Source organism: Grammomys surdaster, unplaced genomic scaffold (assembly GCF_004785775.1).
Source record: "Grammomys surdaster isolate TR1022 unplaced genomic scaffold, NIH_TR_1.0 1166, whole genome shotgun sequence".
Lineage (NCBI taxonomy): Eukaryota > Metazoa > Chordata > Mammalia > Rodentia > Muridae > Grammomys > Grammomys surdaster.
The window spans coordinates 3,269,962-3,297,854 of NW_021605585.1; the positions used below are offsets into that span (position 1 = coordinate 3,269,962).

At 43.7% G+C, this 27,893-nt stretch overlaps 1 protein-coding gene across 2 annotated transcripts in view; it reads right to left on the reverse strand.

Moving 5' to 3' along the window:
* The window catches only part of St6gal1 (ST6 beta-galactoside alpha-2,6-sialyltransferase 1), a 121,177-nt gene that overhangs the window by 18,492 nt on the left and 74,792 nt on the right, over window positions 1-27,893 (reverse strand). For both annotated transcript variants that reach the window (XM_028783888.1, XM_028783889.1), the window contains exons 3-5: window positions 15,183-15,318; window positions 11,735-12,380; window positions 4,509-4,606 (exon numbers count right to left, since the gene is read on the reverse strand). In XM_028783888.1, the coding sequence (XP_028639721.1) occupies window positions 4,509-4,606; window positions 11,735-12,332 (696 nt within the window). In that variant the 5' untranslated portion in view covers window positions 12,333-12,380; window positions 15,183-15,318. The remainder of the gene's footprint in view (window positions 1-4,508; window positions 4,607-11,734; window positions 12,381-15,182; window positions 15,319-27,893) is intronic.

The following is a 27,893-nucleotide window of genomic DNA, read 5'->3' on the forward strand; positions in this document are numbered from 1 at the left end:
TAATGTAGATTGCCCTAAGGAACTTGATGCCCCTAATCAGCAGGAAGTAGTCTAATGATATCCACACCCCTTTCCCACTATAACCTTCTTTGTCTCCTAGTGTTGGAAGTTGGAAGGCTGGAGAAGGTGGTAAGGAAAAGAACCCAATAAAGTAACTAAAAGTCTGACAACAGCTAACTAATTTTGTTAATTTGGCAGCAACTGGTAACCAGCTCCTTCACCAAGGGGTAAAAATCGGGCCTTGCTTTTTCTAGAGTTACTGGGTCTCCTGCTGGGAAAGGCAGACAAGCTTGCCTTGCTAACAAGCTTTATATTAAAGGATAAACAGGTTTCAGATATCAGTTTTTACCGTTCCTTTATTTAAAGGAACTTGCTTTGTGATCACTGCCCTCAGTAAGAACTACTTATGTCTCTGCCCAATGATTTAGATGGAGGATTTGAAGTCTGTCTAAGTTACAAGGATCTAAGAAAGCAACTTCTGTGGATGTAAAAACTTATGTAAGTTCTGAAGGGCTAAGGAAATTATTTAAGATATATGAAAAAAGAGAAAATAAGAAATATTTCAGATTTCTTTCCCCTTCTGTGCTATTGTTGTTATGCTGTGGTTTCACAAGTTCCGAGTTTTGACATCGATCAGTGGTATTCTGATAAACTGGAAAAGCACTGATTACTACTACCAGTCACAAGCTCAAGATTTGAAATTTCCTTTGGTTCTCTTTTAAGTATAGACTTAAAGGTACTTCTCACATCCAGGCTATAAATACCTCTGTTCAATCTATGTATCCAGCCTCTGAAGAGAGAAACAAATGTTCATACTTTTTAACCCAAACCCATAGCTTTTGCTGTGCCTCACAGGCATGCGTCTACTCCAGCTGTTTACAGGCACTCGTTAGCTGCTTCTTCTACAATGTGGATTTCAGTATAGATGTCAAACAATGATAATGCTACTAAATCTAAAATTTTTATCTCTTTTTGTAAACTTAAAAAATTCATGTAACTTCAGGGAGTTGGGGAAGTTGTTAAGACTCGGATCTACCCCTCACAGGTCAAACAGACTGTAGATAAGTACAGCCTAGATGCCTATTCCTGGAGATGGGGTTATCATTCCCTCCTCCACCCTCCCCCATCTTGGGATTCCTTTCCTCTCCCTAGCCACCAGGACCAGGGTCCTGAAAGCTACAAATGTAAGATTTTTTCATTTAAGTTTTTTTAACTTTAACTTCTATCCCTAGTCTTTATCTGATTCAGCAGATCTCCACTTTGCTGACAGATACCACCTAAAAATCAACCGTGGACAAACTGCTCCAGTGACTTCAAGCCCTGGGCTTGCTGAAAGCTGATGTGACTCAGCCCAGCTCCCTTTTTCTTCGGCTGGGTCAGCTAACAAGATGCTTCCGATGAATGCTCCATTGCCAGAATCTCCTCCCTGCCTATGACTAATATTTAAGGGTGGGATAGCCCAGTGAAATGCCCTTGTTTGTTAGGAACATGTCTTTGGAACAGGAAATCTGGACTTCCTCTTTCTCTAGTACCAGATACAGAGTGAGCAACAAAGTGTTGTCTCAGCACAGGCTCCAAATTAACTGTGAGCCAAAGTAAATTTTTTCTTGTTTTTAAGATTTATTATCATTTTAAATTGCATATTAGGAGTGTGTGTACATGAGTGTTGGTGCCCTCAGAGCTCAGGTTCTCCTAAGATGGAGTTACAGACCGTTGTGAGCCATCTAGCATAGATGCTGGGGATGCAGCTTGGGTCGTCTGCTGGACCAGTGCACACTCCTAGCCAGTGACTCTTCTCTCCAGACCCAGTGTTTTTTCCTTGTAAACTGGATATCTCATGAATTTGCAGTAATAATAAAATGTTCCGTATGTTATTTTAAATGAACTAGCTTTCAATATCTGTCTCCTAAAAGGGTAAAGGGGGGAGATTTAGCTTTAAAATCTTTCCAGTCACCTCAGCCAGAGAGGAAGTTGCTTTTAACAATGAGGACGGAGTGTAATGATGACCTTGGCCATCTACTCAGAACTTTTATCTCTGTGATAACAAACACCAAGCAGCAAGACCTGATCTCTATCTAGACTAATCTAGGACTGTGTACACAGTCGCCTGTCCTGGGGTTAAGAATGGGAAGAGGGGGTGGGGGGCTTCTAAATGCTAACAGCACAGATTGACCCAAATTAACCACAATTATCATTCAAACCTTTCCCTGAAGCTCTAAGTCACCTAAGACCTATACAAGTCCCAAAAAAATGTCATCTCTACTGGCTACAGTGGTGGTCTAGATGGAAAACAAGTGTGGGGGCTTTCTCCTGGGTACCTCCCCAGAAGCTTCCCTTCCACCTGTGCTGGGTTTTAAACTTACTAAGTTCCATCACATCTACAACATGAAAAAAATAAAAATGCTTGTCCCCTGCTCCAAGTCACCCTCCATTGCGTAAAACAGTTGTCTATCAGACTGTGCCCTATCGGGACAGATTCTATTCTCAAATAATTTTTTGACACTGTCTTGAGGAGGGAGGATGACTCTGTACCAGTGTGGACATGTCCAGTATCACTCACACAGCACAAACAGATGAACTCCTGGGAGTAGAAAGGGTGTCACCCTGTCCATTTATCAGGGTGAATTGAGAATGAAGGATACATGGGCATATTAAAGGAAAAAAAAAAAAACAGACCTGAAAACTTACTGGATACACTAAGCCATAGCAAGGCAAACACTTAAAACTACAGTAGCAGTAACCCTCACTAACCTGTCAGCTGACCACCTAGTACGTATGTCAAGGAACAAACTGGCAGAACTTGTCACTGTCCCAGAGGCTTCAGCTTGGCTCAGTCCTGCCTTTGATACAGTCTATTAGAGTTACCATCTATCCACCACTCTGTTCTCCCATCCAGACCTGTCCATCCATCCATCCATCCATCTATCCGTCCATCCACCTGGTCATTCATCTTGACCCGGTCCTGCCCTTTTGCCTATACAGCTCCACTAGACTATAGCTCAGCTCTGACCTTGAACCCTATCGTTGGTATCTTGCCCTCTGCATTTCTATCAGCTCGTAGGCCTTCATAAACTAGCCACTCTTCAACCTACTCACATATACTCACAGATAGATAGATAGATAGATAGATAGATAGATAGATAGATAGATAGATTATGGATAGATGATTGTCAAATAGACAATAGATAAAAAGATGGTAGATAGATAGATAGATAGATAGATAGATAGATAGATAGATAGATAGATATCCCAGCTCCTCCTCTCCCATTAAGACCTGTTTACACTCCATCCCTATTGGGGTAAATTCCTATCTGACATCTCTTTACAGATACCTAAATTTGACATAAACCCCAGCTGGAATCGTAGGGCTTTATCCTCTCTAGCTCAGGGTTCCTGTGTCTGCGCATGAGAAGAAAACCATGGGAAATATGAAAAGATTTTAGAGGGTGGGATAAAAGATCATAGCTAAATACCGAATTTTCTAGACTTGTTAATCTGAGAAACTTGAGGGCTAGCCTCATCCCCTTCTACCAGGCAGCATGAATCTTGCCTCCTTCAACCTTCAGCCCAGACCAAGGTAGGGAGACTCTGACTTCCTGTGTATCTCTGTCCAGTTGATTCCTCTTGAAGGCAGGCCTCCCCATCAATATTTTTCCAAATCCCTTTCAACATCAAGCTCAAGGCCACTTGCATCAGAGAACCTTGTTAACCAAACCATTTCTTTAACATTTATCACTGTTATTGCCAAAGAAAGTGATATTAAAAACCCTCAAAATGCAGGTCTAGGGAGATGATTCGGTTGGTAAAATGCTTGCTGAATAAAGCACAAGAACATGACTTCCATTCCTAGCACCCACACGAGAGACTGGGCGTAATGGTATGCTCTTGAGACCTCAGGACTGGAGGCGGAGACAGGCAGATCCCTGGGGTTTTCAAGTCAAACTGGTTTAATCTGCAAGCCCTAGGTCCTAGTGAGAGATCCTAGGAAAGGCAAATCCCTGAGGCCGAATAACAGAGACACTGGAAGTGTAAGGACACTGGAAACACTGCCAGGATAGAAAGTAACTTCTGTGTTTAAATGAAAATAATAACAGAAAGGTTTAAAACTGGGCATGGAGACTCATGTGGATGACTCTCAGTACTTGAAAAAGAGGAAGAGGCAAACAGAGTTCAAGGCTAGCCTGGGCAATAATGCAAGATACTGTTCCCCAAAAACAGATTAGAAGGGGATGGAACAAGAAATAAGTTTGCATGCACAGCAGTTCTGTTCCTTGGCCCCACCTCTTATGACTGTGGACCTCAGATACAAAGAACACTGCACAGGAAGAAGTGCAGAGTTCCAGCAGCTGGAACTGGGGATCACTGTCCCTTCTTTGGGGATATATCTGGGACTCAGGAGTTCAAGAAACTTAATCAACCTGGCAGCTTTGATGTGGACACACTCAGTGCTGGGGTCCACACTAGAGTCATCTTCCTCTGATGTGTTATCTGCAGAAAAGAATCCTTACCTGAGAGTTCATTAGACGAATGGTAGTTTTCGTGCCCACATCCTGTTGGAAGTTGTCTGTAGGTGCCCCATTAAACCTCAGGACTGCATCATGATTATCTGAAAACCACAGGAAATGGAAAATGGGGGTGAGCGCTGAAAATATGCAAGAAGAGAGACAGAGGGAAAAGGAAGGCAGAGGGGAGATCAAAAGATACAGTGCACAGGGACTATTATAACATGAATGTGGTACCCACGGGTCTGCTGACCACTACAATAGACATGAGGTCCACTAACTGTAAAGTCCATTCACTGGCACCAGTGTGTTCAGACACAACAGAAAAAATGAGCAGGGCCAACAGGCTACTTATAGCAGAATCCTTTCCCAGTTATCAAAGGAACAAACCACACATTCACTAGGTATCACCAGTAGAACATATTTCTAGTCCTGCCAGATTATGTCGATTCTGTATCATATGTCCAATGCCATTAATGCGCTCTGAAACATGCACATAGTGCTTAGCACATAGAAGGGATTCACTGTGCCACTAAAGACAGCTCTGGAAAGGAATATCTTTTCTATTTAGGAACCAGAAGCTCATAGGAGGTAGCAAATCTGGTATGGCAGAAATGGGACAGGTCATAGTGTCACTTAAATTCCCAAACTGTGGGGTCTTTTCATTGTTTTTTTAAGTAAGTACAATGTTTGTATATGCTTGGCCCAGGGAGTGGCACTATTAGGAGATGTGGCCTGGTTGGAGTGGATGTGGCCTTATTGGAGTATTTGTGTCATTGTGGGCATGAGCTTTAAGACCCTCATCCCAGCTCCCTGGAAGTCAGTCTTCTCCTCTTTGCCCTCAGAACAAAATGTAGAGCTCTCAGCTCCTCCTGCACAATGCCTGCCTGGATGTTGCCATGTTCCCACCTTGATGATAATGGACTGAACCTCTGATACTGTAAGCCAGCCCCAATTAAATGTTGTACTTTATAAGAGTTGCCTTGGTCATGGTATCTGTTCACAGGAATGGAAAACCTAAGACAACTTCAGTCAAGATTTGACACAGCATCTCAAAAACACATAACTACTTCCTGGTCCCTACGTTTATTCTAAGCATAGTTAGCAAGATTTGCACAAGTTTCTGAACCCTAACATGGACCAATCTGATGGAGGTGAGACATGATGGTACTATCCCAACCCAAAATTTTGGAGATTCTATGACACCTCACCCCAACTTCACTTGCTCAGAAAGCTTGGGGTTCACCAGCAAAATCTGCATCAGATTAGAGACCATCTATAGTCCACTAGGATTTGTTTAGGGCTGTTTAATAGCCACACAGATAAGATAGGAAGAACAGAAGGCATTTAGCTCCACACAGAATGACCCACAAGGGGGTGCACCTCCAGAATTAAGACATGAAAGTCTTCCTCTTTATTTCAATTCGTAAACATTACTCTAAACTGTAGGAATCCAGATACCTTATTTACAGAAGCTACAGAGCAGAGTTGCTGGACAGTCTGCCTTTGGGATGGTTTGAAAACAATACAAGATGAGCATATGCAAACCTTATCAGTTTCCACACAGCACGCTTCAGAGGGCAATGGGTCCACCCATACACAACACAGAACTGCAATAGGTTTCTCAGAACTAGGCACAGGCTTCAAAAGGGAAAAACCATAGGCAAAACATGGGCCTGTCAGAAACTGCACATAGGCAACGTTCCCAGCCACAGGTCCCAGGAGCCATGAGAGTGCTGGGTACATGGCTGAGTTTGAGGTAATGAGAATAGCCCCCAGGGCTGCAAGGAGCTCTTCCCACCCCACCCCCAGGCCCAAGCATACCCCAGAGGGGCAGAGACTCTGAGTTGAGGAAAGTCATTGTCACCAGCTGTGAAGGAAAGAGATCTTCCACTCCCGACTGCTTCACCCACTGATCTCACACAATGGACAAAAAGAAGAGAGAGAAAAACCAGAGTTGGAAAGTTCTACCTGACAGGAGCTGAGACTTTTGATCCCAGAAAACCACAGCCTGAGGCCATCCTGTGAGGGAGCACTGAGAGAATCTGAGCCTAGTCTTCCCTCCTCCTCAGAAGCAAGCTCCTGTTCCCCTGAACCTGTTACAGACGAACCAGAACGCAGGGCATACCCACTCGCATAGTCCAAATGTCAACCCCCTGGTACCAGAAGCAGGTGGGAAGTGGGGAGAGGGGCTTGGAGGGAAAATGGAGATTCCCCATTACAGAAGGTTTTGGATGAATCCTTGATGTTGCGCATAAAAAAAAAATTAAAAAAAATATGATCATTTCTTCATGCAGAAAAAATACTGATTGAAGACTCTGTTATACCAGGCACAGTTCTAGGCACCAGAGACAATGATGTGGGGCAAAAAAGACAAGACATTGTGTTTTACTGCATGGAGAGAGAAGGTATACATAGGAATTCATGCATAATTGAAGACTATGATTAGTATCAGGAGAGACACTCAAGAACTTTCCTTTTGATAGTATGACAGTTCAGAGCCAAGACCCAAAAGCCAGTCAGGCACAGCTAGGGGAGTCCCTCCTAAACAGAGAGCATAGAAAGTCCACAGTGCAAACTAGACAGGGAACTGCCAGAGCAGTGGTTTCTCAACCTTCCTGACACTGCCACCTTTTAATACAGTTCCTCATGTTGTGGTGGCCCCACCCATAAAATTATCTTCACTGCTACTTCTTAACTGTGATTTTAACTACTGTCATGAATGGTAACGTAGATATCTGTTTTATGACGATCTTAAGGGACTTCTGTGGAAGGGCTGCTCAACCCTGAGGGGTCATGACCCACAGAACCACTGTCCAACGGAAGGGGAAATGAAGATGTACTTAGTCAGGCCCGCTCAGATCAGCGCAGAACTCTGGAGACCTGAGCATGAAGACTGGATTAATGGGGGGGGGGGAGAGAAAGGCCAAAATCCAAAGTCTTTATGTAGTCTGTCACCTGTCACCCTGATTGCTAGTGATATCTCTGGCTTAACTTGTTCCCCTTCTCTACCCAAAGGACCCCACATCATCTCTATGCACCCTTCATTCCTACCTTTTGCCTCAGAATGTTGTTTTCTTTTCCTCTGGGGAAGGAACTGACGTAGCCAAATTCACTCGGAGCCCACTGTCATTCTGAGACATAAGAGAACTTTACACCAGCATTTTTGAGTCACGGGGCCACCTTCAGTAGACCCCTTCTGTCTACAACCAGTTGTGCAATTCTCTGGGGCCTCCACAGTTGTTAGCTCCTAGGGACTGCAGGGGCCCAGGGCGGCAGGTGCTGTACAGGACAAAGCAGGGGGTTGGGGGGGGCACATAGCTGAAGAACCAAGAAGAGTATAAGGCTCCAAGGGGAGAATAAGTCAGTTTTCTTTAAGAGTGTAGCCCCTAGTGGGCAGACTAAGCTGCAGTGGGTGGCCCCACACCCATGAGCACATGAGCAGCACGCACTGGAGTCAAGAAGTCATTAAAACAAACAGAGCACAAGAAGTTCTGAGGAGGTGGATCTGTGTGTGTGTGTGTGTGTGTGTGAGAGAGAGAGAGAGAGAGAGAGAATATGCTCAAAATAGAGAGAGAGAGAGAGAGAGAGAGAGGGAGAGAGAGAGAGAAAGAGAGAATATGCTCAAAATAGAGAGAGAGAGAGAGAGAGAGAGAGAGAGAGAGAGTAAGAAATCCTCAAAGAATGAATGAAAATATCAGTTTTGCGACTGAGGGGCTGGAGAGATGACTCAGCAGTTAAGAACGCTGGCTAGTCCTCCAGAAGCCCCGAGTCCAATTCCTAGCACCACAACTATGTCTGTAATTCCAGTTCCAGGGATCTGAGACCCTCTTCTAGGCTCCACAGGCACTACGCATGCTCACAGTATATAGACATACATGCAGGCAAAACTTCCATATACAAAAATAAAATTTAAAAAGAGACAAGTGGTTATGCCGAGCACACAGTGAGTGTACAATGTATCATTCTTATTGGCGATAGTATGTTAAAAATATGCTATAGTTTGAAATAAAACCCTCAACTTATCTCCATAGATTATACACATAAGCATACTATTAATTATGGAGCCACCATAGTCTGGTTTGTGGGATGATTAGAGGTACAGGACATTATGGATGTCTTGTTATAGATGGAAAAACAACCACCACGGTTCTGCACAAGTGGACTTTGCAACCCAATTCATGAATGAACTCAAACTTAAAAAAAAAATGTTCTAATTATAAAACATAAGAAAATGAATCTGTAGCTGCAGTTTACGAAGAGATACAGCTCTGCCTTAATCCTGAACACAATTTTAGCAAGACGATAACTTGATAGGAAGAGCTAGAGGTCATCTAATCTGGACCATCCTAAACACCACTATCCTACTACAGATGCAGAGAAGGAACAAAAAAAGAAAGAAAACTAATTCGATGACGTATGACAGAAATCAGTCACATTTAGTTTCTAGAAAGGAAAAATTTAAAAACAGTCTCAAGAAACCAAAAGGATAAAAAGCAAAGCTGGGATGAGACTGGCCATTTTGTGAGGCCCATTAGAGTCCCTACTGACACTGGGAGACAGAAAATGTGATCTCACCTCCTTCTGTTCTAGAGAATTCAATTTGGGTCTACATTCCTTCTTTGAAAGCTTATGCCTGGTTTCAGGCCACTCTCCCTGGCCAGCACCAGAAGGAAATTAAAATGTGTGTGTGACCTCACCCTCCCCAGGACCCCAGCCTGACAGTAAGGCTTTCTCTATAGCCAGAGTTCTCTTAAAACAACAAAAAGAAGTGGCTTTGCCCAAGTTAGTCCGCTCTCAGCTGCAAGTTTGCCAATATGAACAGACTCTGATTCTTTATTAGCCGCTAAGGGTTTTAGGAATAGCAAACTGGTGTCTTTTGACGTGGGACCTCTAACAGTTACAGAACCCTCTGAGGATCAGGCACAGTTAGGAACAACACAGGCAGACTTGCAAACACCTAACCTGTCTGGGTAGCTTTACTGGCAACTTTAAGGATTCATGAAACACCTGGAGTTAGCCTAAAGCTGCCCCACTTTAAGATTTGCAGCTAGAGCACCTTCAAAAGCCCAGCAGGTAAAAGTTGTTACTGACAAAGTCTGGTAACCTGAGTTTGCTCTACAGAATCCACATAAAAGGTGGCAGGAGAGAACCAACCCAACAGAGTTGTCTTCTGACATCTATACTGATACCTAGCACATATACACATGTACACACACATAACACACATACTCACATACCACACACACACCACACCACACCACACCACACACACACACACACAGACACACACACACAGAGACACACACACACAGACACACACACACACATGCACGCACATCAAATACTGCTGAATTAATATTTTTTTTAAGAGAAAAGCTGAGAATTAGTCAGGTGAGACTTAAAGGAATTCTCATGTATCAGAACTGGGATTAGGGAGGCAGCTCAGGGGCAAAATGCAAACTTGAGAACAGGAAGCCGAACTCTCAGAACCCACCTGAAGCCACACATGGTGGCCTGCATCTGAAATTCCAGCACTCCTACAGGAGATGGGAGGCAGAACTGGGAGAATTTCCAGACGCTCACAGGCCAGCTAGCCTGGTGTACCCAGCAATGGCAAACAACAAAAAGACCCTGCCTGAAAATAAGATAAAGGTGATGGCCAGTGCCCAAGGCTAACCTCTGTGGCCCATGACTACCTACCTTCCATAGGACTAGAAACAAACAGAAGCTTAGATCATGAAAACAAGTCCAGTTCTATGCCTCAAGTATTTCCAAATACCAAGTGGGTTTGCTTTTGGCACCACTACAACTCTTTTTTTCTTCTTTCCTTCCTTCCTTTTTTTTTTCTTTTTTTCCCCCATAAATAAAATACTCCATAGAATACCAGTATTCTAAACAGATAAAAAAAATATTCTACCCAGGCGATAGTGGCACATAACTTTTATTCCAGCACTTAGGAGGCAGAGGCCAGTAGATCTATGAGTTCTGGGCTAGCCTGGTCTACAGAGCAAGTTCCAGGACAGCCAGAGAAACCCTGTCTAGAAAAAAGAAAACAAAAGAAAAAAAAAGGGAGGGAGGGAAGGAAGGAGGAAAGATATTCTAATGGAAAAAAATGCAGTAGACCTTCAAGTGTTACCATGGAAGAGGGAACAGAAAGGTTGTAAGAACCAGCGGCAATGGAGAATTGAGACCAACAGTGTCTTCCGGGTGACAGAATCACTGCACTCGTGAAGGCACAGCAGCTGTAGTTGCTTACTCAAGACCTATATAATCTGAATAACCTCAACTCAGTGTGAGTGGAGCACGGATAGGTGAGGAGCCATCAACAGTGGATGGCTTCTGGGTGAAGGAGTCAGTTTTCTTTCGGACTGTGGGACCTGGTAGGTTGACCATGTTACTGTGGAATACTGTGCATGCACATTCATGTTCATACAGGCAGCATCAATCTGACACAGTAGGTTATTTAAAAAAAACATGAAGTTGGAAAGGGGATATGATGGAAGAATCTAGGCAGGAGAAGGAGGAAGTGTGTTGAATACTCTTAAAATATAGTGTGTGTGTGTGTGTGTGTGTGTGTGTGTGTGTGTGTGTGTGTGAAATTCTCAAGGAATCAATTCTTAAAACTGTATTAAAAGAAAAAAAAAACACTTAAACCTGTGTCCCGTCTTTTTACATCCTCGGGGGTATTTTTCACTCCAAGGAAGTCATCTGAAAACATGTACTGGGACAACTCTGCCAGTCTGTTAAGCTATGCTTCGGTTCTTGTAGGGCCTTGAAATTCCCCAGTCAAATCCTAGGACCATCAGCCACTCAGAGAATAGTTCTGATATACTGTACTAGCTGGTTTGGTGTGTCAAGTTGACTCAAGCTAGAGTCATGAGAGGAAGGAGGAAACGTCTCCCTGAGATCCAGCTGCAGGGCACTTATAACTGCAAGACAATTTCAATCAGTGATCAATGGGGGAGGGCCCTTCCCATTGTGGGTGGGGCCACTCCTGGGTTGATAGTCCTAGATTCTCTAACAAAGAAGGCTGAGCAAGCCTGTAAGCAGTGCTCCTCCATGGCCTCTGCTCATCAGCTCCTGCCTTGAGGTTCCAGATCTGTTCGTGTTCCTGTCCTAACTTTCTTTTGATGATGAACCATGTAAAAGTATAAGCCAAATATACCCGTTCCTCCCCAACTTCCTTTTTTGGAGATGGAATTTGTTGCAGCCCTAACAAAGGCACATACCAATCTCTCGACCGAGCTGGGAGTTTTTCAGAGATCCCGCAGAAGAGACGACGGCACACCTGTGCCAAGGGCCAGCCTTGGTTCTAAAGTTCTCCTTGGGCAGGTAACCCTCCCATTCAGTGGTATTGAAGGGAAAATCTGTGGCCTCTATCATAGACACGTTCACATGGTCTCGAAGGTGACAACGCAACGCTTCTGCACTGAACTTGACTCCTGGCCCCAGCCCCTTGTAGGAGACTTTATATTTATTCATGTTCAGATAGTTCCTCCAGATCTTCAGCAGCCTGGGGTTAACTTTTGAGTATGTGGAGTCTTTATCCCACACCTGGTAGGAGGGCTGTGGTTTGACCTTGGCTGTGACCCTCGGGTTACTGAGGATCTGAATGCCTTCTTTAAGGTCTTGTTTGCTGTTTGAGAACACAGCCTGGGATGCAGGCCCCATGGCGGCTTTCTCCTGGCTCTTCGGCATCTGGAATTCCTTGGCTTGCAATGTAAGAGCCTCATAATCGTTCCCTTTCTTCCACACACAGATGACTGCAAACAGGAGAAAGACCAGGATGAAGCAGCTGAACTTTTTCTTCAAGTTGGTATGAATCATAATGAATGGTACAGGCAGGAGAGCCACTGTTTGGAGCAGGAACCAAGCCTATTAAAAAACAAACAAACAAAAGAAAAACAAACAAACAAACAAAAAAACACAGAGCAAGGGGAAGAAAGATGATGGTGAGTATATCCAAAGGGCAGGGAGGTGATGGGCCAATCGAAGGCTCGAGTATAAAATCTAGCACAAGCAGGCTTGAAGTCCAACCTGACTGCCTCCCATCACGGATGCAGCCTTGAGCAAGTCAGAGTAGGGAAACAAGACTTAGTTTAGACTTTGAATGTAGGCAGCATTCCTCTGAGCATCTTACTGAGCCATGAATATTTATGCATCTCTCCACCCTTAGTGCACCATGGTTGTTGGCTTCTGGTGCTTTCTCTACTCTAGCTCACTCGAGAATCTTAGATGAGAGCCTTTCACATCATTTCACCCTCTAGCCCACGCTCTCTGCGGAACAAAGACATGTAGGCTTGAAAGCAACAGTAAAGGGGGAACAGGCTGACCAGTCTATACACAAAACCCAGAGTCTCTTAAATCCTACATGAGTTAAAAGAGCCAGAGAAATCCCATGCAGCTGTAATCCAGTTCTGTGAGTGCTATGATCCGGGACTTCTAGACCACAGGTTAGCCCCATAGTCCACCATTCAGTGTACCTGAGAAGCTAGATCATTTTATGACAGAAGATAGGAAATCTTGGTGAGATAGCTAGGATGGCCGCTTCATATCTGGGCTCTTCATATTTGCTTTCTCAGAATCCACTGAGTAACTAAGCAGAAGACAGAAACACTCTGTACTCAAATAAGGTCTGTGTCCTTTGGAAAACACTAAATTCTTTCCTCTTCCGAGTCTACTCATCAGGATGAGTCAGAGCAATTGCCCCTGGGGCTTTGCTTACCCTGTGAGTCTGAAGTTTTCCTACCAAACTTGTTCCTGAGGATGTTTGAGATAGCAGTGGTTCTCACCTGTGAGTCTCAACCCCTCTGAGGGTCACGTCATCTCAGATACCCTGAATATTAGATATTTACATTATGATTGCTAGCAGTAGCAAAAATCACAGTTATGAAGTAGTAATGAAATAGTATTATGGTTGGGGGTCACCACAACCTGAGGAACTGTATTACAGGGTCATAGCATCAGGAAGATTGAAAAAACACTGGTTTATACTCTTTGCACCGAAGGACTGAAATTTTAATCGGGATCAATAAACAGTAAGTGTTGACCATCAGAACTTAGTAATCAGAGTGTCCAGAGATGAAACTCCCAGTCAGAGCAAAGTGTCCTTCACCAGCTGTCATGGGGGGCATCATTTACCAGGGGCTCTTAAGTGTTACAATAACTAGCATGGTGCTTTGAAATGAACAGGGAAGCTCCCATGAGCTCCATGTGCAGGTCTGAAAAACACATGTAATTCTGAACTTGAGTGAGTTATGTAGAAATGACAAGCTAGAATGTGACTTACAATTCTAAGGGAGAGGAAATGGCAGCAAAGGTGCCACTTCACTGTTACAAGAATGGCACCTCAGAGAAGGCTGGCACGGTCTTTCCTGGGATACTTAGGAAAAAGCAGCTTCCACGGATGATCTCACTGACAGTCTCAGTGCCCTCAGCTGGCCTGGGTCTTCATGGCTATGATGGACATTCTTGGTTGTCAACTTGACTATATCTGGAATTAAGTACAATCCAGAAATGGAGGGCACACCTGCGATCCAAATCCTTCTTTGGCATTGGAGCCTACTTCTCAGGGATTCCAACGTATACAGAAGACCAGATGAGACACCCAGCTTTGGGAACTGAGCAACTACTAAATTCTTGGATTTTCCATTCACAGCTGGCTATGGATGGATTAGTTGGATTGCAGCCTATAGGTCATCCAATAAATTCCCTTTTTATGCATATATAGAAGAGATCCATTCCGTAAGTCCTGTGACTTTAGAGAACCCTGAATAATACAATGTCCTTAACACATTCATCTGGAACCTTCCATCAGTGCTTGTGTGGTCCCTCCATATTGTCATCACCTATGACCAGCTGGGGTTCCAGGCACAGCCACTCAGAGCTGAAGGGCCTATTGTCACCTGCCTAGTTCTTTGAGCAAGACAGACACCGAAGAAGAACTTACCTAATACCACCACAGGGAAAAGAGGAGCGACCCATAAATTTTCCTATCACCAGACATATTGTAACCTTCCAGGCTTTGTAACTCTGCCCTTGACTTTTACCACAATCTTGTTAGCAACCAGTGTTTACAAAGCTTGGGTTTTGTGCCCAAGCTAGCCCTTATGCCAAAGGAAAATGCTTCCTTGTATCCTTTCTGTATAATAAAACAATTGACCCCAGAACCTAACCTGGAACATGGTCAGGCTCAGTAAGAGATTATGAAGCCGAAGAAACTGTATCAATGAATATCATACCTGGAGGAGACTTCTAGAAAAAGAAAATCGCAATCACATACATTACCACCCACGGAGACCAAGCCAACACTAGACAGGCACTAAGGAGAGTCTCTGTAAGTAAGGATTTCGGCCTTCCTACTCCTTGAGGCATGTTTAATGTCAGATGCAATGTCAAATGTCAAAGGCATATAAACATTCTCATAAAAGGCTATCAGTTATAGAACAATTCAGACTTTCTATCTGCAGCTTATAGAGACGGCAAGCCTGCCCTCCACACCTTCTCGGCCCTCACTAAACAAGCATTTAGAAGATTAGAAAAGGAAGGCAGAGAGAAAGCAGGGAGGCTGTGGTGAGACAGTAAAGAGCCAAGCGCTTGCCAGCACAGTCCGGGGCCCCTATGTATTTACTCAAGAATGTCCCCCTCTACTTTTTCAAGTCTCTAGCAATTTCTTACCTGCTTCTGGCGAATCCCTCTGGGGCTGCGGGCCCTCCAGGTCCTCAGGAGCCAGCACTGTTCTCCATGGGAAAGAGGTTTACTTTACTAGGTCTGGAGGCCAAGGCTCATTTTTCTCAGGATGATCAAAAACCATCTGAAATACAAATATAGGAGGAGGTTAGACTATTTTTCTAGCAGAGTGGCGTTAAACATTAACAGGATGGAGGGACACTTTTGTAAGTGTGGGCATATCCCCGGAAGAACGAAAGGCCAATCACACATGAAATACTCAAGATCTATGAACAATCCGGAGAGCCTAGAGAAAGATTCATGACAGATAAGAATGTTCTAGAAAGAGGAGGTGGGCATTGCAGAACCTTCTGGAAAGGAACAGATGATTAATCTCTCCTAAAGAATAAATAGCATAACAGTTCACTGCCCACCCCCTAAAAACCTCCAGATATATTTTTAACATGGGTTACAGAACTGCAAATACTACTTAAATTAAAAAAAAAATCTTTAAGAAGAAAAAGCACTAGGAGAAAAATGGTACCTAGGGTAGTAGAATGAGGGACAGCTCCATCCTTGACTTTTTAAATGCAACGAACAATGTCTAGATTAGACAAGAGTTACTCTTTGAGATTAAAACAAAACAAGACATGAGTTATACGTCAGTGGTAGAGTAACTGTGTGGTAAGTACACGTCCCTGGGCTTGATCCCCAGCCCACCAAAAATTAAAAGCCAAGCTTTATGCAGTTAGTATAGCATATATAATGTTTTAAAAAGTAAAACCAGAATTCACTCTATATTTACTCTTTCCAGTTGTGATGCTATATAAAAAAAAAAAAATCAAAGGTAAAGCTAAATAAATTTTTAATTGCAAGAAAATTTAAATTTCCATACAATGAAAAATATAATAAAACAAAAGGGGAAACAGACTCAATGTATAAGGCAAGGCTCATATGGAGACTGAAGAGGTGGTCAGCAGTTAACAGCACTTGTGCCTGTGGGTGCTAGGAACCAATCTATAACTCCATTCCCAGGGGATCTAACGCCCTCTCTTGGCCTCTGTGGGTACTGCACACATATAGTACATACATACACACACACACACAGACACACACACAGACACACACACACAAGCTAAACACTCATCCATATACAAAATAGGAAATAAAAAATAATAAAAATAAAAGACTAATATGGTAAAAAGCCTCCCAAGAGGTAGGCAGCATGAATAGATAAATCATAAATGAAATACAACAGTTGAGAAGCAGGTGACATGTAAGGTTGATATTTTTAAACTTTTATTCTTCTCTCATACACTATATTTCCACTGCAGTTTCCCCTCCTGCCACTCAACCCAATCCCTTCACCCTCCCTCCTCCTCCCCCAGATCCACTCCTCCTCTGTTTCCCTGCAAACAAACAAAACTTAAACAAACAAAAATAAAGCAGGTCTTCCAAGGATAACTACCGAACATCGCGTAACAAGTTACAATAAGACTGGGCACAAACCTTCATATCAAGGCTGGACATGGCAACCCAGTAAGAAGAAAAGGGTCCCAAGAACAGGCAAGAGTCAGAGACATTGCACCCCACTATCGTTGTTGGGAGCACTACAAGGACTCCAAGCTATGAAACCATTAGGTACATGCAGAGGAGTTGGCTCAGACTCATACAGTGTCCATGTTTGTCGCTCCAGACTCTGTGAGCCCCTACGAGCCCTGGTTAGTTGATTCTGTGGGCCATATTTTCATGGTGTCCTCAACCCCTCTGGCTCCTACAGTTCTTTCTTCCCATCCTCTATGGGCTTCCCCTTGTTCTGCCTAGTGTCTGTCTGTGACCTTCTGCATCGGCTACCACTATTTGCTAGATGGTACCCTTTTAATGAAAATTGGGCTAGCACCTGTCTGAGTATAGCAGAATATCATTAGGAATCATTCCATTGACTTTTTTTTTTCCTTTGCCATGTGTATTTGGCTCTATCTTGGATCTCTGAACTGTCTCTACCTCTAGTTCCTGGTCATCTAGACAGTGTCAGGTGTGGGGGCTCTTTCCTGGCCTTGGCCACGAGTTGGACCAATCATGGGTTGTCCACTCCCACAAGTTCTGTGCCATCACTACCTCAGCACAACTTGCAGGCAGGACAGATTGTAGGTTCAAGGTTTTGTATCTGGGTTGATGTTCCAGTCCACTAACAGGAGCCTTGCCTAGTTGTAGAAGAAGATGGCCAGTTCCGGCTCTGTATCCCCTGTTACTAAAAGATTTTGCTAGGGTCACTCTCACAGATTTCAGGGAGTTTCCAGTGCACTAGTTTTCTATATATCACACACACACACACACACACACGCCCCACAATTCCAGTCATCTCTCCCAATACTCTCTCAACCTGTCTCTCTTACTCCTCTACCAAGCCCTTTCCCCACCTGATCCCGCCTGTTCCCATCCTCCCTGCCCAAAGTCCACCCACAAAAATCTATTCTATAACCTCTTCCCAGGGAGATCCATGTGTCCCTCCTTGAGCCCTAAGGTTAATCTTAAGGGAGACCTCCAAGGAGCAACTAAAACGTTAAAATAACAGCTTATGGACTAGACAGAACACAGCAGTCTTCAAAACAGTCTTCTACATTCCCAGGCAGATCACAATAAAATTGCCAGACAACTGAAGTAGAAGTTCATACTTTCACCTCTTGTAGAAATTACTCAAGTGCTAGGATCTTGTGACTATCGATCAAACTGCCAAAAATCTAGGGCTCAATAAACAATTAAAAAGTAGGAGATACCCATTTCAGTCTCCTGTCATGTGAAATGAGTTCCTACCTTCTGTAATTGTGGGGACTAAAAGGGAATTACCGAGGAAAAACCATGAATGCTATAAAGCAATAATATGTACAGAAAACAGGCTTTAATTTCAAACCTATTTATAATGGTGAAAATCTATTGACTGAACTTCCAAATACCCCTTGAAGTTACAACCACTTGAATGAATAATATGAATAATATTATGAATCATATGAATACATACATATGAACTTTTGTTGCTACAGATAAGAAAACACTTAAATATTTTAATGGAAACATAAAACATGTTATCTGTACACACATGATTGCAAGTATAAATCAAGCATGTTCAAGTGTCATGCCTGAAAAGTTGCTGAGGAACTGGTATTTGATGATGATGATGATGGTGGTGATGATGATGATGGTGATGATGATGATGATGGTGATGGTGATGATGGTGATGATGGTGATATTTGGGTAACTAAGGCAAACTCTTGAGGACAATATTGAAAAAACACTTCATCCTATGCAATCAACTGGCTGCATAATATCGAGCTGGCCTTGAAGCCTATCTCAGGAGACTATCAACCAGAAAAAAGGAGTGAGCAATTCTGTCACAGAGGACTAGCCGCAACAAGAATGACGGCATACCCGAAGGGTTTACTGTGGTATCCTGACAACCAGCTTTGTCACCAAAATGGAGAAGATGCTCCTTCAAAGACCACAGGGTCTATCTGGAAGAACCATTTATTTCATGAGTAGGAGCAAGACAGAAGCAATGTGAAAAACCTCCCTTTGTCCTTTACTGAAGCGTTCAGGGTCAAGGTTGGAGATTTAGCTCCGTGGTAGAGTGCTTCCTTAGCAAGACGAAAGCCCTGAGTTCAGTCCTGGGCTCAGGAAGAGGGAAAAAACAGTTCAGAGCTTCCTTTACTAATTCAGAGGATAACTGGATTTGGAGTGGCCTCCTGGGAGAGCCAGGAAATGTCTCTGACAGCTCCCACTCTACTCACAAGTTTCCTTTGTAGTATTAGTATTCACCAATGTACGGGCATCCGTATTAATTGACTGCCGCCTCCTTCCACTCCAGATATAAGAAGAGACCTTGTCAGCTTTCTTTAATGCTATTGTCAGTAACTCCAGACACTAGTTGAATGTTGGGCACATAGTAGGAGCACAGTAAGTGTTTGCTGAATGAAGAAGTTCTTTAAATGTTCTGCATATTTCAGGCATTGCTGATGAAAGATGTTCTTTCATAACCCCCTCAGAGAGCACTGACTGACCCTTGCATGAACCTCTTGCCTGCAGATGAAAGTTCCCTGCTATTTCTTAAGACATAAGCTGTCGGGACGTGAGATTTTTAATGAGTAACACCCCCAGAGATGAGAAGAAGCCACTAACTCCCAGCTCTTCCTTCCTCCTTGCAACTGCATTTCCTCAGAAAGTCTTGCCTCCCAGGAAGATTAAAAGCCATGCTTAACTGGATTCTAAAAGTGAACAAGTTGAAGCTGTCTATCTAGACCTAGCATGAGTCAGAGGGTCTCCAAAGGTCGTCACCGCCACACACGAGATGGCTGTTCTGGTGATCTTCCACCTGCCGTAAATTTGAGAATAAATCCCTTGGCTCAGGATGACAAACTATCAACTATAATGACAGAGGCAAGCTTCCAATTCAGAGCATGTGACTTGGTATCCACCAGATCTATGGAACTACCTGTGTTCTGCCTCTCACCAGTCATATGATCTTGGCTGACTTAAAGTCCAAGACTCAGCTAACTCACTGGAAAGTAGGGACAATGACTGATCCTATACCCCAGGCTTATTTATACCAAGTAAGAAGAGATGCCCCAAAGGACTGTAATGGCCTCTGTGGTAAGTGTAATGCACAGGACTTCATTGACATCGTCACTGCCTGTACTTTGTGGAGACCAATGCTATCCCAGTGTTACAAATGAAGAGACAAACCAGAAAAGGAAATTTGTCCAGGGAACTCAAGGAGAGCTCTCAATGGTCCAGACACTTTTGTGCCATTAGCTTTCCTACTGTGTAAACTGTCTTTAATGTGGGCCACACCTACTTCACCTTCCAACACCAACTCTTGACTTTCAAGATTCCCTCATTCTCATAGAGAGTAATCTGATTCTAATGTGCCTGTTCAAGCTCTCTTCAAACTATGTGACATTCCCCTGATGGTAGATTGGTAGATCTGTTCCAACCACATAAAGAACTTCTTCCTTTCAGATAAATATTAATGATCTCCTTCATCTAGTCAGACTCCAGCCCATAACTAAGAAATTCTCAATCATTTTATTATTATTGTTGTTGTTGTTGTTATTATTATCATTATTTATTTTGTTTTGTTTGAGACAGGATTTCTGTGTACAGCTCTGGCTGTCCTAAAACTCACTCTGTAGACCAGGCTGGCCTCAAACTCAAGAGAGCCACCTGCCTCTGCCTCCCAAGTACTGTGATTAAAAAGCATGTACCACCAGCATCCAATTCACTCAGTCATTTTAAATTAAAGAGTACATTGGCTCTGATACCACCCCACCCTGCTTCATCCCTTTCAATTGCTAGAATCCCCTTTAGAGCTGTACTTTGAAGATGTTCCTTTATACTGTGAGTTACTCAAGACGATGCAAAGATGACCACCTCTAGTTACACATGGCTGGGCAAGCAGCCATGCCTCTTGTTTAGAAAGACTTTAACATAAAAGACAATCATTTTCTTTGTTAAAAAAAAAATACACCTAGTGCCTTAAGCACTGCTCCCCAAACCATGTGGATTCACAATGAGAATCTCTGACACCTGCTCAGCACACAGACCTAAAGGCTGTAGTAAGACCTTGTGTGAATCAACTCATCTTATTCCTGCAACAAACACTCCATGCGGGCTACACCATTGACTTTCACATCTAATTTTCTGTGAGCATTTCCTCTCTAATATAGAAAAAGATGCTCTCCTTCAGTTCTGGAAGATTCTGCTCCTGACTCACTGGTGTTTCCTCCAATACTACACCTGTCACAATGCTCAGTGATATTCTTCACCACCAGAAAGTATTCCAGTTCCCTGGGCTCACAGTTCTTCTCTACTACAGTTGACTGTAATCTGGGCCATGCACTCTCAAGGAAACAACTGATTTCATTATTCCCAAAGGAATATACTCAATCAATAACCCCAGTTTCAGACATGCTCCTTCCAGTCACCACATCAGCCTTTGGAATTTATTCTGATGATTAGCTCAACCCCAACAATCTTCTCTGGATGTCCTCTATATCCCGTTCTTACTTCCTTCTGGCCATCTTATATTCAATGGTCAATCCTAGGATGGCTCCTTTACCCACTTTCATTACACATAATTTGCTAAATTCCAATTCTGGAGAAATCCAATTCTCTATCATATTTCACCCCTGCAGTTATGCAGCTGAACTAGAAACACACACACATGAGCACACACACACACACACAGAGAGAGAGAGAGAGAGAGAGAGAGAGAGAGAGCCCATATACACTTACACAGAGAGAGAAAGAACCCATATACACTTACAGAGAGAGAGAGAGAGAGAGAGAGAGAGAGAGAGAGAGAGAGAGAGAGAGAAACCCACATACACTTACATATACACATGCACACATACACACACACACACACACACACAGAGGCACATAGGCACATGCACACATATACATAAACTCATTTACTGATTTCATTTTATATGATAGACCACTGATGGCTATGGGTAGTTTATGTGTCACGCTGTCTGGCAATGAGTCTCCACAAATGCACTCACCTACCACTCTTTGGGAGTTCTGCTTCATCTCCCCTCCTAGTCTCCTTCCACTCTGATGAACTTGTTCCTTGTTCATGAGAAGAGCAGAATGTTCTGGTACAGAACTTTTTCCACTGCACTAACAGCCCACGCTACCTGGATTCACCCAGATTCCTCCCATTACTAAAAATGAACTGGCTGTATCTAACATACAATGACTAAAACCAAGCCCCTGGACACTATATACTCCTGCCTACTTGAAGACTCTGCTCCATCAAGTCCTCCACATATTGCAGCAGGAATAAATGCCTCCTTCTCAAAGGATACCTCATCTTCACATAAACAGGCTGCTATCCTATCTTAAAAACAAACACTAAACACAAGCCATCTCTCATGATTCCGGAAGCCCCCACAGACAGTGGAGTCTTGACTTGATCATTAAGATTAGGGCACACAGACAGCATTTACCCACCCCCACCCCCAACCTGTCATACAAGACAATTCAGAGCACACAGCCCCACCTATAAATAATCTTACCACAGATGTTCAATTTCTATATTGCCAGGGCTTCAGTTGCGATTCCAGTTATTAGAAAATATGATGGCAGAGGTGGGAGTGGGAAAGAGGTGGGGGAATACTTAAATAGTAAATAGGGAAGTTTACAGGGTTCTATTTACTAATTCAGAAGATAAGGTTTCTATATGACAACTAAGCTGGTTTTAACAACAGATCAGTAGATACATGAAACCCAAACATTTTTAAAGATAAATAATGGTATGTGAGAGAGACCTTATTTGAACTTTAATTTGAACAGCAACAAAAAAAATTCTATGAGGAGAAATGGGATTACTTGGATATGGAGTGGGTGTTTTTACTTTAAGATGATCAGGCCAAACAAACAGATAAAGCATAAATGGAAAAAAGATTTTCAAAGGTATTTACATTAAGCTACATAAGGAAGATTGATCCATAAACTCTTTTGCTCTTGACTTTGAATAAAACTTGAAGAAAAAGGTTGTAACAAATAACTGTTTCTGTTTTGCTGACAGAACTAACTGTAAAGTCAAACGCAACCTTACACAAGCTACCACACTGTATGGTTCTAAATAACGTCAGCGTAAGTCCCCTCTCCCTCCTCCCAATATCATTCCTCCCTTCCAGCACTGGCTCTATTTTCTCTCCTTTGTAGTAAGAACCTGGTCTTGTAAGAGGCAGCAGGTAGTCCACACCGGCTTCCTTTTATCCAGCCAGTGTCAATCCTCTGGGTACCTGTATATCCTCTTTCTTGACATACATGCTATACCCAGCTCCCCAACCCACATTCTTCCTGGGGTTCCTCCATCTTTTAGGTCACCCCCTCCTCAGGAGGGTGTAGCTGGCTCCTCTGCATCTCCATCTCTAGGCTCTGAAATGCCCTAGGATGTGTACACACTCCCCACTGGCTGTATGCATCTCATGCTCTCCTCTCCCTCTACCCAGTGGGCAGTTTGCACTCAAAACACTAAAATCCCTCAAAGGAAGTTCTGTTTGGGGGGGGGGGATAGATATCAGAATGAGCCTGCAGGTAGCCACGGGGAGGTGGAATAAGCTGTAGCAGCTTCATGATTTACCCTCTCATCCATTACCTATGGAGGCAGTATGTATGGCAGAGAACAAGGATTCTCCTGGAAGCTGGCAAAATGTAGTTTCCTGACTTCTATCTTAATTACTCTGATCCAAAGAGTGTGTTACCTCTAGTAAGCTCTATGGATGCTTCTGTTGTTTTAGGTCCTGGGAATCAACGCCAGAGCCTCCTGCCTCTGCCACTGGGCTACACTCCCCCGTCCAATTCTAATGCAGCTGGTTGGTGTATAACCAGGCTCTGAGGAGCAGGTAGCTAGAGCAGAGCTAAACACAGTGAGATGTGGAGAGAAACAAGGATCTGAGAAAGCCTTTCAAGATCCAGGAAGGAAAAAGCACAAGAGTCAAGAGTAAGGAACTCTTACACTAATTTAACAAAACCAATTGTGTTTGTTTGTTGTTTGCTTGTTTTTGTGGGGTTGCCTTTTAAAAATAGGGCTAATATTCTGAGTATCCTTCCTTTTGTTTCTTTATAAGCTATTATGTTGTTGTTGATGATGTTGATGATGTTGTTGTTGATGATGCAGCAAAATCTATGATACAGGAGAAACACAGGGAAGGGTAGTAGTACTTTGTCACAAATAAATAGCAATGCACAACTTTGGAGAAAGTGTGTCACAAAACACCAGAGTCAAACCCTGGCTCTTTCTACCTGTCTGTTTTACTACCTTCAGCCTGTGAACCAAGTTCTGTGAGCCTTACATTTCATCTGCAAGACATAAACCATACTTAGACAATTCACCTGTCCCAGATGTGGCTAACTACTGAATGACATAGTATTGAGACAATGATACATGAGTGCATTCTGATGTGGTAAGGCTCTCCTCATGACTGCAGCAGCCACCCTGGTTCCTCAGGAAATAGCGATAGCGGTTGGGAACACACTTCTACAGTCTGGTTCCAACACCCAAGCTCGATTTCCACGAACTGGAAGCCCGAATAAGTCAAGATTAAATCTTTTGCCAAAACACTTCTGACAAGTTTCTTTTGCTAGCATGGGCTCTGTGATCAGCAGCAAGAGACTGAGCAGTAGCTGAGGAATCTGAGAAGTCAGTCAGTTTAGAAAGGCAAGAGACCTTTATAGTTTAAAGGCAGCAGCCTTTGTAATGTTTACCCAAAGCCAAGCTGAATACGGCTAAGCTCTAGGAAAGCGAGATCTTACTTAGATCAAATCTTTGAGGATAAAGGGGCTTCTAAAAGGTTATCTTACCAGAGATCTGTTTCCCCAGCCAGGCCAACAGTGATTGCAGGGATGCTAAAGTCTTCAGAAACAGTATATTCTCACAGTGCTTGTCTGACAGCCCAAAGAACAGAACTTGTGGGGAGGAAGGCACTGACTCCAAAGCTGGCATCCCTGACCAAAGCCAGATAATATGAACAAATAAAAAAACCCTCCTGGCCATTTGCTACCTTCAGCCTTGTACCCTACGGGCAGATGAGCAAATGTCTCATTGTACAGGTCTACTGTACAGGTTCTTGATGAAGAGCAGCCCCTTCATGCCCCATTAACTCTCCTTCTGTGTAACACCCACTCCCCAGAGCAGGTGATGGCCCAGGCCCATCAGGCATCTCCCCCCTACCCTCTTACCACACCAAACACCAATCTGCATTCTGCTCCATCAATCAAAGGGACTAAGCAGGGGAGGAGGCACAGAAAGAGCCTATAAAGACCGCTTAATAAACACCGTGCCCTTAGGCAACACGTCCATCTTTTACCCCACTTCCCCCCTACGCTTACACCACGCCCCTGTGCTTCAGAAAAATAGAAAACTATGTCTGTCTCCACACCGGGCAGGGGGGTGTTTCACTTCCTTCTCATCTCTACAGTCCCTGCCGTGTCTTTTTTCTTCTAGAGACTTTATGTTTCCTATCGGTTCCCCATGCCTACAGTTTTTCTCAGGTGGGGTTCCATGAGGAAATATCCTAAAACCTTCTTTGTCGACAATGTATAAGGTCCTTAACAGGGATCTAGAACGGGTTAGCTGTGGATCATCCTTGGGAGAACAAAGAATGTGGCCCTGAAATTTCTTTTCTCTGAATTACCCCACTGCGCTTGCACACACACACACACACAAGTGCACACACATACACACACACACACAGTCCTTCCAAGAATATATCTGTCTTCAGTACTCTTGGTCTGTGACTGTTGCTTATGCTCCATTATTTTTTCTCTTCTATTGAAAAACTGCACCATTTGTCCTCTCTCGTGTGCCCTATTTCTGACCTATGGCTCTGGCCTGGTGTTGTTTCCGTAGCTCCTGCTCTGAGTCCTAGAAAAGATGATATCCAATCATTTCAAGTTCAGCGAGGGTTTTTTTGTTTGGTTTGGTTTGGTTTTTTTGTTTGTTTGTGTGTTTGTTTGTGGTTTGTTTTGTTTTGTTTTGTTTTTGTCACTGTTGGTTTGCTTTTATACCTACAAAAAAAAATCTAAGTCCTACCATCTAAGAGCATGGCAGCGGGGATCTCAAAGTGTGGAGCACATACTCCAGTGCTGACAGTTCGACCAGTGGAGACTCTGGAGGGAGATCCTGAAGGTGGTCAACATCTGCTATGTACTTAGGGGGAAATAAAGAATCCAATCAAATATACATGCAGGAAGGTGGCACTTTGGAAAGAGAAAACATCTTTACAAGATATTGCGAGGGCAGAGAGACGGAAATGAGCTGGGTGGACAATAAACTAGGTGTGTGAGAGGCCTCCACATCATCATAGACTGGAAGGAGGGACAAGGAGGGACCATGTGGTCTGAAAGAAGAGGGTTCCCGGTGGAAGGAAGAACAGAACAGACATCCTGGGCAAAGAGAAGCCTGCCGTGCTTCCGGAACAATGCCAAGCCTGGAGCAGAGAGCATGCGCAGAGCTGAGGCCTGAGAACTGACCAATCAGGTAGGGCTTTAGGGTAATGGCTCTGGAGTGCTGTGAGAATTTGGGCTTCCTTAAATGACATGGGTTAGAAGCCTCACTCTAGCTACTGTCTCAAGAACCAGCTACTGTAGGCAGCAGACTGGAGAAGGTGCAAAAGGAAGAGGTTCCAAGAAGCTGTTTGAACAGTAGCCAAGTCTGGTGACTTATGCCTACAGTCTCAACTCTCAAGAAAGAAGCCTAGGAGGGAGGATAGAAAGCTCAAGTCCAGCCCAGACAACAGTGTGAGGTCCCAAGATGGCGGCAGCACCGGTGGCAGTGCTGCTCCTGCTGTTGCGGCTGGTGGTGGTAGAAGAAGGTAGGAAAGGAAGAGAAGGAGGAGGAGCTGCTATGTGCTAGCATTTTATTTTACTAAAATTGATCTTATCGCCCTGAGAGCCAGGGTACTGACAATCGTCTTCTTTTTGAAAAAACGAGGTTCAGAGTTTTTTGGGTTTTTTTTTTTTACATCATCATTTTAAGATGCCTTTCTATGTTATGCAGCAGTTTCCTCCAAATTGGAACATCCATTTGGAGGAGGGAGAGGGACACTCATGAGATAAACATGTCTGCAGTGCCACCCTCCCCAGGTTTACAGAAGCGATGAGCTCCTGCTGAAGGGAGAGCTGCTGACCGTGTGAGCATCTTGAGCTGCCTAGCAGCTGTGCAGATCTCAGAGCTACAGCTTCCGTGAGTCACTGCCCACGCTAGGCTTTTCAGCGATGCATGTGAATAACCCCGCACCCAAACTCCCATTAGTGATCCCATTAAAAACGTATTGGTACAGGCGGTAGTGATGCACTCCTTTAATCCCAGCACTCAGGACGCAGAGGTAGGCAGATCTCTGAGTTTGAAACCAGCCTGATATACAGAGTGCGTTCCAGGACAGCCAGGGCTACACAGAGAAACCCTGTCTCAAAAGCAAACAAACAAACAAATAAACAAACAACCTCATTGGTTCACATACCTTGTCTTTGATGCAAGCATTACTTTGGTCTGTCAGGGGCTCCCTTTCTGGAGTGACTAGATGTATTATGTCTCTCCAGAAAAAGTCTCTCATACAACACCACTATAGCCCAAAGGGAGTAAACCACATTATTCTAGCAAACAGGCTAGCTGCATTTCTATGCACACCTGTCTGCTTCAGGCCATTCAGAGGGCTACCAAGTCACTGCAGCTGCTGCCCATCATGTTGCCCTGAATTCTGTCTCCTTAATGATTTTACTAGGTGTCATCAAATGTTACCCAAAACAATGCTGGTCACTCCTGGGTCAAGGCAATTCAGAAGTCTGTTGTACAGTCCACATTGCCTCGTTGGTTTGTTGTGTGACTAGCATTGCCCTAAAGAGGTTTACTTCTACCAATCGAAGAACATGATCTGACTGCTCAGCTATAGAACCTTCAACCCTTGGCCTCCCAGCATCTCATAAGCATCACCAACTAACAAGAGCTCCCTTTAATGAGACCCGACGGCAGGCACCTAAGCCATCCCACGTCAAGTACCTCTTGTGTTTCGTTTTAGCCTGACATAGTCCTTAAATTTTGACAGCTGTTGTTAACTGGGAATCTCAGATCTTATATGCCATTAAATGTAAGACATTTGCTCCCCATAAGAGGTCTGCCAAGGAGATGGTCACTGTTAACATGATCTGATCACT